We start from the raw sequence: 17544 nt of genomic DNA, 5'->3' as shown, positions 1-17544 counted from the left end.
TGATTTTGTACACCTCTATAAGATCACCCCTCATCCTCCTGTGCTCTAAGGAATAAAGTCCTAGCCTGCTCAACCCCTCCCTACAGCTCGGGCCCTCGAGTCCTAGTAACATCCTCGTAATTCTACTCTGCACCCTTTCCAGTTTTACAACATCGTTCCTATAATGTGGTGCCCAAAACACAATACTCCAAATGTGGCCTACAACTGCAACATGACCTCCTAAAGTCTATACTCAATGCTCTGACTGATGAAGGCCAATGTGCCAAAAGTCTTTTTGACCACCCTGTCTACCTGTGATGCCACTTTCAACAAACGATGTACCTGTGCTCCTAGATCCCCCTGTATTACAACACTCCCCAGAGCCCTGTATAGATTCTGCCCATGTTAGTGCTCCCAAAATGCAACGCCTCACATTTTTTTGTGTTAAATTCCATCAACCATTCCTCAGTCCACCTGCCCAACTGATCAAGATCCTGCTGCAATTTTTGACACCCATCTTCACTGTCCACAATACCATCCACTTTTGTGTCATTCAGATAAATATATTTTGTGATGCAAAACTAAATATGTTTAATAACACTTTAATAAATTATTTTCATGAATAAAATGAACAAAGTAAAATACCCAAAGTACTCACTTGTCGCTGGGGGTGACCTTCTGTGTGTTGTAAGAAACAACGCAGACTATAATCCACTGCCTTTGCCCTCACGTAGTAGCCACTTAATAAGGAAAATAATATTTCCATTTATTTTTATGAAACATCTAAACCCATTCCAATACATATAATCTCTTCTGAAATACAATTTACCTGTTAAACTCCTGTGATTTAGCTGACAAGGACGCAGTGGAGAGCACAGCCTCCTTCTTGCTATAACCTTTATGCTTTTGGGTTTCAGGAACAAGAGAGGCTATTCTCTTTATAATTTGTCAATTTGCAGCAAAATGCCATGCTTCCACTCAAGCTCAAATTCATTTGAACAGCTAAGTAAATACAGAACCAAAACTGCCAGACTAGCTGCCTAAAGCATTTCTCAGCTTGGTTCACAATTCTCAAGTTTGCATGAGATTGCAATGCATGTCTTGGTTATTAACAGTCTTAGCAGTGTTCTGAAAAACTTGGGTGGCACAGTGGTACAGTGGTAGAGTTGCTGCCTTACAATTGCAGAGACGCAGGTTCAATCCTGACTATGGGTGCTGTCTGTACGGAGTTTGTACGTTCTCCCTGTAAACACATGGGTTTTCTCCAGGTGCCTCCCACATTCCAAAGACGTGCAGGTTTGTAAGTTAATTGACTTCTGTAAATTGTCCCAAGTGTGTAGGATAGAACTAGTGTAAGGGTGATCGTTGGCTGGCGGGGATTCAGTGGGCTGAAGGGCCTGTTTCTATGCTGTATCTCTAAACTAAACGTCACTTAAACATCACATCTGAAGCTATGTTTTTACTGGTACATCCTTGGTACATCCTATGACTGGCCCCTTTGCACGATGTTGGTAAGATGGTTCAGTTGCCTGATTACAGCTGGAAAGAAACTGTCCCTGAATCTAGCAGTGATGGTATCCATTGTTGCATTTTTACAAATTTAACATCTGTTCTAATAATCCAGGGAATAATTTAGCACATTTCTCTTTGTGCCAAAAGACAATAGCAGTCACAAGCTTGTGATTATCATGAGGGGGAAACAAAATCCACTTATGTTCAGCTTTGTATATTTATGGCTTATTCCCAAATATCCCATTCATAAGAACATTAACAGTAGAAGTAACAGAAGGCTATTCTGCTCTTCAAACCTATTCAAAAACATTGAAAAACAATCCACCATTCAAAAACAATCAATAGACAATAGGTGCAGGAGGAGGCCATTCGGCCCTTCAACCCAGCAACCCTATTCAATGTGATCATGGCTGATCATTCACAATCAGTACCCCGTTCCTGCCTTCTCCCCATACCCCCTGACTCCGCTATCCATAAGAGCTCTATCTAGCTCTCTCTTGAAAGCATCGAGAATTGGCCTCCACTGCCTTCTGAGACAGAGAATTCCACAGATTTACAACTCTCTGACTGAATTTTTTTTTCCTCATCTTCGTTCTAAATGGCCTACCCCTTATTCTTACACTGTGGCCCCTGGTTCTGGACTCCCCCAACATTGGGAACATGTTTCCTGCCTCTAATGTGTCCAATTCCTTCATAATCTTATATGTTTCAATAAGATCCCCTCTCATCCTTCTAAATTCCACATATACAAGCCTAGTCGCTCCAGTCTTTCAACATAGACAGTCCCGCCTTTCCGGGAATTAACCTAGTAAACCTACGCTGCACACCCTCAATAGCAAGAATGTCCTTCCTCAAATTTGAAGACCAAAACTGCACACAGTACTCCAGGTGCAGTCTTACTAGGGCCCTGTACAACTGCAGAAGGACCTCTTTGCTTCTATACTCAACTCCTCTTGTCATAAATGCCAACATGCCATTAGCTTTCTTCACTGCCTGCTGTACCTGTGTGCTAACTTTAAGTGACTGATGCACAAGGACACCCAGATCTCTTTGTACTTCCCCATTTCCTAACTTGACACCATTCAGATAATAATCTGCCTTCCTGTTCTTACCACCAAAGTGGATAACCTCACATTTATCCACATTAAACTGCATCTGCCATGCATCTGCCCACTCACACAACCTGTCCAACTCACCCTGCATCCTCATAGCATCCTCCTCACCGTTCACACTACCACCCAGCTTTGTGTCATCCGCAAATTTGCTAATGTTTCTTTTAATCCCTTCATCTAAGTCATTAATGTATATTGTAAAATCATAGCTGATCTTCTACTGAAACCAATTTCCCTGCCCTGACTCTATATCCCTTGATTCCTCATATATCAAACAATCTATCGGTGTCAGCTTTTAATTAAGTCAATGACTGAGCCTTTGGAGTGGAGAATCTCAAAGACTCATCACCCCCAGAGTGAAAAATAAGAACTAATTTTGTTCTTTGCACCACGATGTTAGCAAACTAACACTCAAATAAAATTCAAGATTCAAATTGCATAATAACTTTTAACAATGTGCCTAAAAGGATGTTATACAGCACCATACCGATTTATAAGTGGAGTTCGTCTGGTGGTTTTATTTACAAATGCTTTCAGGAATCCATCAGTGAAGTAGCCCAAATTGACCATCGAACACTTGCTAACAATACTGCTGTCATTTGTGCCTTGGACCTGCAAAAAGATCAATAAAGTAGTGATTTTAACACTGAACGCTAACATTCACACACACAGAAACATCTGCCACTTACCTCAAAGTCCATTTTATATCTGTCTCTTTTGCAACTTGTTTTTATTAAGTTTGAATGGTACAGCATTTCTACATTTTATAGTAGCTGCAAACCCAAAGCTTACAACAGAATGAAATATTATGTGGACCTTGAGATGCGGTGAATAGAAGATCGAAACCAGGCCACAGTTTAGAGAGCAAAGAAAAAAGCCGAGAACTAATAAGACATGTTGACACAGTGAAATTTATCTAAAAACACAGCTCACTATTCAAGTCGAGTCAAGTCAACTTTATTTGTTACATACACATACAAGATGTGCAGTGAAATGAAAGTGGCAATGCCTGCGGATTGTGCTAAAACTACAAACAGAATAGAATTATAGATTTTTTAAAAGACACAACACAAAAAATAAATGAATACAGTAAATTAGTCCCTGAAGATATAATAGTTAACAGTCCTGATGGGCTGTGGGAAGAAACTCCGTCTCATCCTCTCTGTTTTCACAGCATGACAGCGGAGGCATTTGCCTGACCGTAGTAGCTGGAACAGTCCGTTACTGGGGTGGTAGGGGTCCCCCATAATGTTGCTGGCTCTGGATCTGCACCTCCTGATGTATAGGTCCTGCAGGGGGGGCGAGTGTAGTTCCCATGCTGTGTTCAGCCGAACGCACTACTCTCCGCAGAGCCTTCCTGTCCTGGGCAGAGCTGTTCCCAAACCAGATTGTGATGTTGCCGGACAAGATGCTCTCTACAGACCCAGAATAGAAGCACTGATTGTTCCAATTTTGTTTGGCATCCTTTATACTGCACTAAATTTTAATGCTAAAAATATCCAAGGTAAGTGACAGTAATAACTGACAATAGGATTGCTTCATTTTAGTCACAATCTTTCTCTTTGCTAAACACCTGTGCTCTATCTGCTGTGGCCACCTGGAGCATCCAGTTTCTAGCTATTTCAATTCCCCACCCCATTCCCACACCGACCTCTCTCTATAATGTGTAGGAAGGAACTGTGGATGCTGGTGCACACCGAAGATAGACACAAAGTGCTGGAGTAACTCAGAGGGACAGGCAGCATCTGAAGAAGGGTCTCGACCCGAAACATCACCTATTTTTTCTATCCAGAGATGCTGCCTGACCCGCTGAGTTACTCCTGCATTTTGTGTCTATCTGCGGTCTAGCCTCTCTCTATACGGCCTCCTCAACTGTTAGGGTGAGGCCAAACACAAAATGGAGGAACATCACCTCATACTCTGCTTCTTTCCCAGATACCGTCCCCTCTCACCCAACTCCTTCCCCTACCACACCACCTGCCCTCAGGTACCTACCTGAGACATCTCCCACTATTTCCATGCGCCTCCCTTCTTTGGTCTCATCCTTCACTCTCCAGAGTCCATCATCTTCAGCCACTGGTTACCTGCACCAATCTGCCTCTGAAGTTATCTCTCCCCATCCCTCCCCCACCTGACTCTACCCACCACTCAACATCTCTTCACCTGGATCCGCCGAGCATGTGTAGAAAGGAACTGCAGGTGCTGGTTTACATAGGCACAAAATGCTGGAGTAACTCAGCAGGACAGGCAGCATCTCTGGATAGAAGGAATAGGTGACACTTCGGGTCAAATGTGAAGAAGAATCTCGACCCAAAACATCACCCGTTCTTACTCTCCAAAGATGCTGCCTGTCCTGAGTGTGCTAGATTAACGGAGTTTTGTGTCTACTCTAGCATTTTGTGTCTATCTTGCACTTTTCATGTGCCAGCTCTTGCCTCACTCCCTTCACCATTTTATGCTGGCTATCTCCCCTCCACTCTTCCAGTGCAGACAGGTCTAGACACACAGTGTTGACTATCAATTTCCCTCCAGTTTTTCCAGCAGAATTTGTTCCAGATTCCAGCATCTGCAATCCTTTATGTCTCCCTTTTATCATCAGCATTTTCCCTTGGTAGATTTTCATAGTTCTTTTTTAAAGATATTCTTCATGATTTGAGCAAAACCAGTATTTATTGACCACCTTCAAATAAAGTGGTTCATTAAGGAATTTCAGAAACTGTCAACTACACTGCTGCATATGGAGTTAAATATATACCACATTAGGTAAAAACTGCAGTTTACCCGCATTCTGCAAACCACTACCAACTAACTAGTAGTTTTATGGACATTATTGAAGACTAGTTTCTTTTAATTCCATATTTTTGGTTGAAATGAAATTCTAGAGATATGAGGGTGGAATTTCTTTGAGGTCTCTGGATAACTAATCTTTCATTTAATCACATTATCGCCACTTTGCTTAGTCTGCTAATATGATGGATTTCCATATTGCTTCCTCCCTATCTTCCCATTTTCATTGGCTCCTTAGAATAGTTATATTTACTTTCCTGTCGTCTTCTATGGAATGGTATGATTATAAGTATATCCTAATGATAGATTGGATTAAGAGTTCAGATGTTCTTTCATCTGATTATCAACTCAGTTAGGCCACAGAGTAAGAACAAGGTAAGGCGTAACGCCTGGGGATGTTATGAGATCAACACAAATCACAGATAGCTGCAGCAATTACACAAGATCACTGGCAGGGATCGTGGTCCAGACCTGCTTCCCTTCAAAGATTCCCGTACCAGTGAAGCAGAACCAAAAGTAAGAAAGTGGCATTGCAGAGAATTGTGGACACAGCCCAGGCCAGCACACATACCAACCCCCCTTCCATTGACTCCATTTATACCTCACGCTGCCTCGGCAAGGCCAGCAGCATATTCAAGGGTAGGCCACTCCCTCTTTTCCCCTGTCCCATCAGGGAGAGCTTAAATAAAAGTAAAAAGTCACAGAAACAATCAGGTCAGTCAGCATTTTATACCTCCCCCCATCAGAAAGGCCTTAAACCTTTCTATACCATTCTAAACCATTCTATACCTCCCCCATCAGAAAGGCCTTAAAGCCTTCTGTTTCTTCCTTGACTGCAGACCCATCCAATTTCCCTCCACTAACACTCTACTCCACCTGGCGGAGTTGGTCCTCACCCTCAACAACTTCTCCTTTGACTCCTCCCACTTCCTCCAAGTCCAAGGCGTAGCTATGGGCCCCAGGTATGCCTGCCTCGTTGTAAGGTATGTTGAACGATCCGTGTACTAGGCGGACACTGGCCCTATCCCCGAATTCTATCTCCATTACATTGATGACTGCATTGGTGCTACCTCCTGCACCCATGCAGAACTCTTGGACTTCATCAACTTCACCAGCAATTTTCATCCTGCACTGAAATTTACTTGGACCATCTCCGACACCTCCCTCCCCTTCCTTGATCTCACAGTCTTCATCACAAGAAATAGACTATTGACTGACGTCTATTACAAACCCATTGACTCCCACAGCTATCTTGACTACATTTCTTCCCACCCTGCTTCCTGCAAAGACTCTATCCCCTACTCCCGATTCCTCCGTCTACACCGCATCTGTGCCCATGATGAGGTGTTTCATACCAGGACATCCGAGATGTCCTCATTCTTTAGGGAATGGGGATTCCCCTCATCCATCATAGATGAGGCCCTCACTCGTGTCTCCTCGGTACCCCGCAGCTCCGCCCTTGCTCCCCCTCCCCCCAGTCGCAACAGAGACAGAGTTCCCCTAGTCCTTACCTTCCGCCCCATCAGCCGTCGCACACAACACATAATCCTTCAAAATTTCCTCCACCTCCAACATTTCCGTCATCTTCAACGGGATCCCACCACTAGCCACATCTTCCCATCTCCTCCCGTTTCTGCGTTCCGCAAGAGACCGTTCCCTCCATAACTCTCTGGCCCACTCGTCCCTCCCTACCCAAACCACCCCCTCCCCAGGCACTTTCCCCTACAACCGCAGGAGATGCAACACCTGTCCCTTTACCTCCCCCCTTGATTCCATCCAAGGACCCAAACAGTCTTTCCAGGTGAGACCCATTCCTTCTCTCCAGAGATGCTGCCTGACCCGCTGAGTTACTCCAGCATTTTGGGATACCTTCGATTTGTACCAGCATCTGCAGTTATTTTCCTACACGACCTGAAATGTAAACTCTTTCTCCCCAGAATGCTGACTGACCCGTGTTTCCAACAACTGATTTTTGATTTCCAAATTAAATAAACCAGACCTTCTTAAAGGATCTTCAGGAACAGTTATGTTTCAAAAACTCTGAAGATGACAAGTGGCGTGATGGATTGAGAATGTCACTGAACACATAAAAAAGGCTGCTTGGCTTGGTTACAAGAATAGCGTTCACAATTACGAAAATTATGCTTCGTGTTTATAAAGCAGGAACAATGTGTTCAATTTCAGGGAACTACAAATCAGGAGGGGCTCAGGGTGCGGAAATATTTGTAAGAATTGTCCTCGGGTTGAGGGAGTTCAGCTACTTGGAGTGTGTAAAGACAATTGAGTTGTCTTCTTTTTAGCAATAGAATATTTTAACAAAGAAAATAGTCAAAACTGTAGTATTGAAAAGATAAGTAGCTAGACAGAATGATTAACAGAAGAACCAGAGACATGAGGATTTAAAAAAAAAATGTGTAACAGTCTGGAATTCAAAATCAGATGGAAGCAACAACCATAAAAAGGGAATTGGATAGCTAAAGGGTAAACAAAATATACACATATGGGGGTAAAAAAAGCAATTGAGTGTGACTTATTTGCTAGCACTAGCAAATAACCAACACAAACACAAACTGAATGAATGCTTTCTTCGGTGCTACATCATTCTATGAATTAATTGACTGTAAGAATGTGGGCGGAATGCAAATCATCTCATTGCGCACAGAGCAGCAACAAGGATGAGAGGTGCTAAATCTACTTTAAATATACGCATCTATTACATTTGTTAATAAAGACAAATAGTATATTAAAATGAATGATTGTTGCTGTCAGTATCACAATCCTTAGAAGTGGCTGGACCACACACAGCTTTTTAAAAATAGTAATTTGTAAGCAACTTCACAAATCCTGCTGTATTGTTACAGCATGCACGAAGGTCACCTGACGAAATCCAGTTTGCCTATGTGTTTCAAAAATACCACATTGTAGTTCATTACGACGTGAAAGGTTTCTCAAGAAATCTCACAGCAAAACAGAATTCCCATGGTATTCATACATAAGAACACAATGAATAGGAGAGGATTTGAGCATAGGAGTAAAGAGGTCCTTCTGCAGTTGTACAGGGGCCTGGTGAGACCACATCTGGGGTATTGTGTGCAGTTTTGGCCTCCTAATTTGAGGAAGGACATCCTTGCTATTGAGGCAGTGCAGCGTAGGTTAACGAGGTTAATCCCCGGGATGGCGGGACTGTCATATGAGGAAAGATTGCAAAGACTGGGCTTGTATTCACTGGAATTTAGAAGGATGAGAGGGGATCTTATAGAGACGTATAAAATTATAAAAGGACTGTACAAGCTAGATGCAAGAAAAATGTTCCCAATGTCGGGGAAGTCCCGAACCAGGGGCCACAGTCTCAGAAAAAAGGGGAGGCCATTTAGAACTGTGGTGAGAAAAAACTTTTTCACCCTGAGTTGTGAATTTGTGGAATTCTCTGCCACAGAAGGCAGTATAGGCAAATTCACTGGATGAATTTAAAAGAGAGTTAGATAGAGCTCTAGGGGCTAGTGGAATCAAGGGATATGGGGAGAAAGCAGGCACGGGTTACTGATTGTGAATGATCAGCCATGATCACAATGAATGGTGGTGCTGGCTCGAAGGGCCAAATGGCCTCCTCCTGCACCTATTTTCTATGTTTCTATGTAGGACAGGCACAAAAAGCTGGTGTAACTCAGGGGGTCCGGCAGCATCACTGGAGAGAAGGAATGGGTGATGTTTATAGTTGAGAGCCTTCTTCAGACTAAGTCAGGGAAGAGGGTGACCAGAAATATGAAAGGGTACAAAGAGCATGTAAGGTGTGAAAAGGACAAATCAAAGCCAAGTTGATCATCTGACCCCTCATTCCTGCAGGAAAAATGTTCCCAATGTTGGGCGAGTCCGGAACCAGGGGCCACAGTCTTAGAATAAAGGGGAGGCCATTTAAAACTGAGGTGAGAAGGAACTTTTTCACCCAGAGAGTTGTGAATTTGTGGAATTCTCTGCCACAGAAGGCAGTGGAGGCCAAATCACTGGATGAATTTAAAAGCGAGTTAGATAGAGCTCTGGGAGCTAGTGGAATCAAGGGATATGGGGAGAAGTTGGGCACAGGTTACTGATTGTGGATGATCAGCCATGATCACAATGAATTGCGGTGCTGGCTCGAAGGACCGAATAGCCTCCTCCTGCATCAATTTTCTATGTTTCTAATCAGATCAATCAGATTACAGATGATCCTTGACCTCAGTGCCAAACCGAAATTCCACTAATGTCTAAAGTTTCAACACAAAATTGTTATATTAAACAGATTTTAAAATATCAACAACAAAAAATGCAACACATGTGTCTTTGAGAGGAGGTGCTTCTGGAAGTGGAAAGGGACAGTATGCTAAACCATTGCAGCAATTTTAGATATGAAATATTGGGCTAGAGTGCAACTATTTCCTAACTATTGCCAAAATTCCTGCTAAAATCCCAATTCGATTTGATTGAATTTTTTGAGGAAGTAACAGAGTTGATGAGGATAATGCAGTTGATACAGTGCACATGGATATCCAAATGGCTTTTGATAAAATGTCACGTAACAAAACTGCAGATCAAGACATAAAAAGGATATCTGGCCTATCTTCCAACCAAATGTAGACACAAAATGCTGGAGTAACTCAGAGGGTCAGGCAGCATCTCGGGAGAGAAGGAATGGGTGACGTTTCAGGTCGAGACCCTTCAGTCTCTCATTCCTTCTCTCCCGAGATGCTGCCTGACCCGCTGAGTTACTCCAGCATTTTGTGTCTACATTCGATTTAAACCAGCATCTGCAATTTTTTTTCCTCGTATGTTCCAACCATCTGCCTATCAAAACCCCATCTTGCCTGTGTCCACGTTTCACATCCCAAGTTTTGCCCTGCCTCTACTCTCTCTCAGCTTTCTACCCCTCCTCCCTCTGAATGAAGGGTCCCGACCAGAAACATTGCCGATCCTTGTTCTCCAGAGATGCCACCTGACCCGCTGAGTTACTAAAACACTTTGTGTCCTTTTATGTAAACCAGTATGCAGCCCCGTTTCCACATAAAAAGGATATTCAACTCCCCCTCCTATTCCCAATCTGATCTTTCTGTGCTGAGCCTCCTCCATTGTCAGAGTGAGGCCCAGCGTAAATTGGAGGAACATTGACTTCTCTAACTTCAGATAGTCCCTGCTTTCCCTCTCTATCCCCTCCCCTTCCCAGTTATCTCAATAGTCTTCCTGTCTCCGACTACATTCTATCTTTGTCCCGTCCCCTCCCCTGACATCAGTCTGTAGAAGGGTCTTGACCCAAAATGTCACGCTTTCCTTTTCTCCTGAGATGCTGCCTGACCCGCTGAGTTACTCCAGCATTTTGGGTCTACCTTTCATTCCTTAGATACTAAGTTAATTATGAAACAGGCAATAGAGAGTCATAATGAATGGTTGTTTTCAAACTGTAGGAAGGCAAATTGTGGCATGTGTAAAAGTCATTGCTTTTTTTGGATCTATACTACTGACCTAAAAAAGCCTTCTTCAGTGCTGTAGCCATTCCATGACTCTACTTGTGTTGGAAGGAACTGCAGATGCTGGTTTAAACCGAAGACAGACACAAAATGGTGGAGTAACTCAGCGGGTCAGACAGCAACTCTGGAGAAATGGAATTAATGACGTTTCGGGTCGAGACCCTTCTTCAGACTTGAAGAAGGATCTCGACCTAAAACATGACCGGTTCCTTTTCTCCAGACATGTTGGTCTGACCTGCAGGGTTACTACAGCATTCTGTGTCTATCCATGACTCTATTTGCTACTCTTTGTCCAGATTATGGCAGTTTGTGTGAGGTCATTATTACAGATATAATGCTAATTCAAGGAATTTATCTGGAATTATGACAGTTCAAACCATTTACATGGACTCATTTGTATTGTCATACACTTTACCATATATTATTTCACTTTTTGGAATCAAAGCCAACTACACTCGAACCACAGGAAATATTGGTATAAACTCAGTAGGCAAGGCAGCATGTGTGGAAAGAGGAACAGTGCGCATCGTTTAGGTAGAAGGCCTGTTGTCAAAACAGTTCAATTTCCCTGCATCTGCAGTTTTCTGACTGCTATTCTTAAAAACCTTAGAACTTTTGCTGATTTGATTCACCAACTTCCACCCTCTCAAATATTTTTAATTGCACATTTTCCTCCATCCTTAATCCCTTCATTGCACATTTTCCTTAATCGGACGGTCTACTTTATTTAGGAAGGAACTGCAGATGGTTTACACCGTAGACACAAATTGCTGGAGTAAATCAGCGGGAGAGGCAACATCTCTGAAGACCATCGGGTGGCGCCAGCAATGGCTGCCTCGCCAAGTCGGTCTGTCCTTTCCTTCTTTGTGTTTAAATAGTTTGTGTTAAATGTATGTTTTTAATGTTCTTTAGCATGTTTTATGTGTGGGGTGGGGGGGTCGGGGGAAACTTTTCCTACTCTCTTAGCTCACCGGAGATGTGATTTTTTTCCGTATCGCATTCTCCATCCGCATTGCGGCCTAACATCGAGGAGTTGGCGGTCTTTGCTGGAGACCGACTTTTGAGAGCTCCACCGCGGGTGCCTACGAGACTTTAACATCGCGGAACATCGTGAACATCGGGAACTCCAAGCCGTGAGAGTTTCGACCGCCCTGATGCGGGAGCTTCGACCGCCAGCTGCGGGAGCTTCGGTCGCCCTGACGGATGGTTCGGCTGCCGCGGGAAAAATAAAGAGGAAGACGATTGGACTTTTTTGCGTTCCATCACAGTGAGGAATGTGGGGAATCCGCTATGGTGGATGTTTATGTTAATTTTTATGTAGTTGTGTGCCTTGTTGCCTTTTTTTTTGTATGGCTGTATGGTAATTTGCATATCACGGTACCTTAATTGGTACATGTGACAATAAAAGACTTTTGAAACCTTTGACGTGAAACATCACCCATTCCTTCTATCACCTGTCCGCTGAGTTACTCCAGCATTTTGTGTTCACTTTGTTAACTGATGCAGATCTATGCATGCAAGTATTCTTATAAAATGTTTTCCTACTGAATTACATTCAAACTAAACTATTGGTGGTATTCTCCGTGATCCTGGAAAAATTGAGGACGATACCAGAGTGATGATGCAAGCTTACAGCTCCAGAGACCCAGGAGTAATGCACCTCTGCTGCTGTCAGTATGAAGTTTGTACATAATCACTTTTTCTTTCATAAACCAGTAGGCATTCAATCCCAGCCAATGTTTTCCTTCTTTATTTTTGATCTGCAGACATGATGGATCTTGGGACCATGATTTTGATTAATTGATAGATATGAAGAAGATTGACACAAAAAGCTGGAGTAACTCAGCGGCTCAGGCCCTTCCTCCAACTGAGAATCAGGGGAGAGGGAAACGATAGATATAGGTTTATAGAACAAATGAATGAAAGATATGCAAAAAGCAACAATGATCAAGTTAAGGTGGAACCCACAATGGTCCATTGTTGGCTGTGGGGAAGGTGATAATGAGTGATACAATTGAACTCAGCAGAAGGGTCTCGACCCAAAACGTCACCTATTCCTTTTCTCCAGAGATGCTGTCTGACCCGCTGAGTTACTCCAGCTTTTCTGTGTCTATCTTAGGATGAAAATGAAACAAGTACGATGACTAAGATGGGGGAGGGACGGAGAGACAGGAGTTGCAAGTGCTACTTGAAGTTAGAGAAATCAACAATCATACCACTGGGTAGTAAGCTGCCCAAACACAATATGAGGTGCTGTTCTTCCAATTTGCGTTTGGCCTTACTCTGACAATAGAGAAGGCTCAGGCCCGGAAGGTCAGTGTGGGAATGGGAAGTAAAGTGTTTGGAAAATGGGAGATCGCATAGGCCAAGGCAACTGAGCGAAGGTGTTCAGCAAAACAATCGGCCAGTCTGCTCTTGGTCTCGCTGATCTGAGATTGGAGGAGGTGCAAGTGAGCATCTGCCTCATCTGAAAAGACTGTCGAGGTTCCTGGACAGAGTCGAGTGGGGAGGTATAGGGATCGGTGTTTCATCTCCTGCGGGTGCTGGGGAAAGTACCTGGGGAGGGGATGGTTTGGGATGAGTTAACAAGGGAGTTGCGGAAGGAACGGTCTCTGCGGAAAGTGGTGGAGATGGGAAGATGTGACTAGTGGTGGGATACCGTTGGAGGCGGCAAAAATGTCAGTGGATTATGTGTTGTATATGGAGTCAGACTGCAGCACTGTGACAGTCCAGTCTATCTTGGTGCGACTCTTAATCGATCTCTGACCGACAAAGCACATATTGCCAAGCTTAAAGGAAAAGTCAGTTCCAGAAATTCTCTTCTTAGCAAGCTGAGTACCTCAAAATGGGGAGCAGATTCTAAAACCACTCGATCAACAGCTCTGGCTCTCTGCTTCTCCACTGCCGAGTATGCCTGCGCAGTCTGGGAGCGCTCAGCTCATGCAAGGAAGATTGATCCTGTGCTAAACACAAGCAGTCGCTGCATCAGTGGATGCATGAAACCAACCAAGACTGACAACATCTACCCAGTCTCTGGCATTGCACCTCCTGGAATCAGAAGAGCTGTAGCCAGTCATAAAGAACGCCTCAGACAATCAGAGGATGAAAGACACCCCCTACATGACCACCCTTTGCATTGACCACCCTCAGCATTTGAAATCACGCAGAAGTTTCCTCTCTTCTGTCCATCCCCTGGACTGCAGTGCATCGTCCAGAAGGCTCAAAACTCTTGAAAGAGAGACTAGAGAAATCTCCGGAAGACATTCACATGGCAATCGATCCCTCTGAGAAACTCCCACCAGGTTCTGACCAGCCGTGGATAACCTGGCGCAGTCTTAACAGACTGCAGACAGGCATGGGGAGGGGCAAATCGAACATGCTGAAGTGGGGATACACTGAAGATGCGGCAGACTGCGAGTGCGGACGTGGCCCCTAGACTAAGGAATGTTCCCAATGTTGGGGAAGTCCAGAACAAGGGGCCACAGTTTAAGAATAAGGGGTAGGCCATTTAGAACGGAGATGAGGAAAAACTTTTTCAGTCAGTGAGTTGTGAATCTGTGGAATTCACTGCCTCAGAAGGCAGTGGAGGCCAATTCTCTGGATGCTTTCAAGAGAGAGCTAGAGCTCTTAAAGATAGCGGAGTCATGGGATAATGAAAGTAAATGGTGTGGAGGTAGACGGTCAGCCATTATTCAAATGAATAGGAAGGCAGGCTTGAGAGGCCAGATGACTTATTTATTTTGTGAGTGGGCATCTGTTTAACTTCTCATGTGAAAGATACTTTTCTGAATGTTACAACACTCTTCCAGCACTACCCTACATTGTTCACCTGGGTTATGTGCTCCAGTCTCTGTCAAGGATTTTGAATCGTGATTTAGATTGCAGCAACAATGAAAGCTGTGGATTTTGGCAGGGTGATCTAGAATAAGGCTGGCAAGTCAAGTGTAGATGTGATCACAAAGTAGGGATGTGTTTTGATTGGTGAGATGGGGGAAATATTTGGTCAATGAGGTACAAATATGAACTTTGTATAGTTCAAAGCATAATTTTGGATCAGAAAACACTAAGGTTGATCTGCCGAAGGAAATGACTGGAAGTTATGATTATAGTGTGTCATTTTTGGCAGACCAAATAAAGATCTTATTATTCCATTGAAGAAAATAGTGGCTTATTCACAATGTGTTTTGTTTCAGAGCACTAGTTTTATGAGTCATACAGTGCTGGGACAGGCCTTTTGGCCTTCCATCTGCAAGCCAGTCATCAAGGACCCATCTACATTAATCCCATTTAAACACCTTGCCTCAGCTTCTATACCGTGGCAATTCAAGTGCTCATCTAGATACTACTAAAATGGTGTAGGAGTATCGGCCCTCACACATTTCTCTCACTCCCCAGTCACCTGCTCCTTCCCCCTCCTTCAAATACTCATCTCCATCCCAGAGTTCCCCATTTCCCCTTTATCCCCTATTCCCTCTGCACTGTCCCAACCATATCCCTTTCTCTGGCATTATATTTCATCACCTGATCTGAAGACGGGTCCCAACCTGAAATATTCTGTCCATTCCCTCCATAGATGCCATTTGACCCAGAGTTCCTCCAGCACTTGTGTTCTATGCAAGATTCCACCATCTGCAGTTCCTTGTGTCTCCACTGGTGTAGATGTTAGTAGTCCCCACGACTATCTGGACTACACTTTTTTCCATCCTGCCTCCTTTAAAGACTATATCCCCTACCAATTCCTCCGTCTAAGCGGCATCTGTGCCCAAAATAAGGTGTTCCATACCAGGACATCCAAGATGTCCTCGTTCTTTAGGAAATGGGGGTTCCCCTCTTCTATCATAGACGAGGCCCTCACACTTCCTCCTCGTTATCCTGCAGTCCCGCTCGTTCTCCCCCTCCCCCCAGTCATTACAGGGACAGTTCCTCTAGTCCTTACCTTTCACCACATAGGCCGAGGCATACAACACATTTAAAAAAAAATTAGTGCCATCACACAGTTGTTTGCCAATAGCGAACAAATTTTAGTGCCATGTCGTTGATCCTTTACAGTGCATGTGTCCTCGACAATAGGTGCAGGCCATTCGGCCCTTCGAGCCAGCACCGCCATTCAATGTGATCATGGCTGATCATTCACAATCAGTACCCCCCCTTCCTGCCTTCTCCCCATATCTTTAAGAGCTCTAGCTCTCTCTTGAACGCATCCAGAGAATTGGCCTGATGGAAAGTGTGAGGTGTTGCATTTTGGGACGTCGAACAAGGGCAGGACATACGCATTAAATGGTAGGCCTCTGGGTAGTGTTGTAGAACAGGGATCTAGGAGCACAGGTGCATGGTTCCTTGAAGGTTGAGTCGCAGGTAGATAAGGTGGTCAAAAAGGCTTTTGGCACTTTGGCCTTCATCAGTCAGAGCATTGAGTAGATTATTGAGTATAGAAGTTAGGTGGTCATGTTGCAGTTGTATAAGATGTTGGTGAGACCACATTAGAATATTGTGTTAAGTTCTGGGCACCATGTTATACAAAAGATATTGTCAAGCTTGAAAGGATTCAGAAAAGATTTAGGAGGATGTTGCCAGGACTAGAGGGTGTGAACTATAGGGAGAGGTTGAGTAGGCTGGGTCTCTATTCCATGGAGCACAGGAGGATGAGGGGTGATCTTAGAGAGGTGTACAAAATCATGAGAGGAATAGATCGGGTAGTTTTTTCCCCAGAGTAGAGGAATTGAGGACCAGAGGACATAGATTCAAGGTGAAGGGGAAAAGATTTAATAAGAATCCGAGGGGTAACTTTTTCACACAGTGTGGTGGGTGTATGGAACAAGCTGCCCGAGGAGGTAGTTGAGGCTGGGACTATCCCATCGTGTGTCAGCGTCCTTTATGTTGCTACCCTTTGCATACCTAGGGTATTCAAGACAAAGAATATCACTGTGACAATAAAGCATTCATTCATTCATTCATTCATTCATTCACAGAAGGCTGTGGAGGCCGAGTCAATGGTAATGGACTGACAGATGCTTGATTGTCAGAGGTTATGGGGAGAAGACAGGAGAGTGGGGTTGAGACGGAGGGATAGATCAGCCATGATTGAATGGCGGGGTAGACTCGATGGGCCGAATGGCCTAATGCTGCTCCGATCACTTGTGAACATGAATGTCGGCTCGAGGCGCTCGGAGCTCAAACGTAAGCTTTGTGGATGGAGCTGTCCTGTATCGCGGACAGTCACTGGCATCACTCACAGCTGCATCTTTCCCGGCCTGTCTGCTCCTCCTCCTCCCGCTGCTGGAGCCGCCGCCGCCATCTTCACCCATCGCCGGGGCCGCCGCTCCGCGCCTGCGCACTGCCAGGAGGCAGCGACCGACCGGACCGACCGGCCCGACCGAGGCGGAGGCGAAGGCGCATGCGCACTGATGGGGACTCGCCGACCGGCCGAGGATCGGCGCATGCGCACTAACCGTAAACCCGCGCCTGCGCACCGACAACAATCAGGACTAATCGCCGCGCATGCGCGCTCACGCCGAAAAGGCGCATGCGCATTAATGAGGAAAGACGCTGAAGAGGTCAGCGCATGCGCGCTGATGGGAGACGCCGACCGAAAATGAGGGATTGGCGCATGCGCACTGATGGGGAGTCACGGGCCGAGCGAAGGGTTTGACGCATGCGCA

The 17544-nt window shown here is 44.6% G+C and overlaps 1 protein-coding gene across 1 annotated transcript in view; it reads right to left on the bottom strand.

The window, feature by feature from the left end:
- Positions 1-17304, bottom strand: part of lcmt2 (leucine carboxyl methyltransferase 2) — a 55054-nt gene extending 37750 nt beyond the window's left edge. The window contains exons 1-3 of the mRNA XM_078404273.1: positions 17119-17304; positions 3091-3215; positions 638-719 (exon numbers count right to left, since the gene is read on the bottom strand). Coding sequence (XP_078260399.1) covers positions 638-719; positions 3091-3215; positions 17119-17190 — 279 coding nt within the window. The 5' untranslated portion in view covers positions 17191-17304. The remainder of the gene's footprint in view (positions 1-637; positions 720-3090; positions 3216-17118) is intronic.
- Between the last annotated feature and the right edge of the window lie 240 nt (positions 17305-17544).

Source organism: Rhinoraja longicauda, chromosome 8 (assembly GCF_053455715.1).
Source record: "Rhinoraja longicauda isolate Sanriku21f chromosome 8, sRhiLon1.1, whole genome shotgun sequence".
Taxonomy (NCBI): Eukaryota; Metazoa; Chordata; class Chondrichthyes; order Rajiformes; family Arhynchobatidae; genus Rhinoraja; species Rhinoraja longicauda.
The sequence above is the reverse complement of the archived record's forward strand: the minus strand, read 5'-3'. Positions and strand labels throughout refer to the sequence as shown.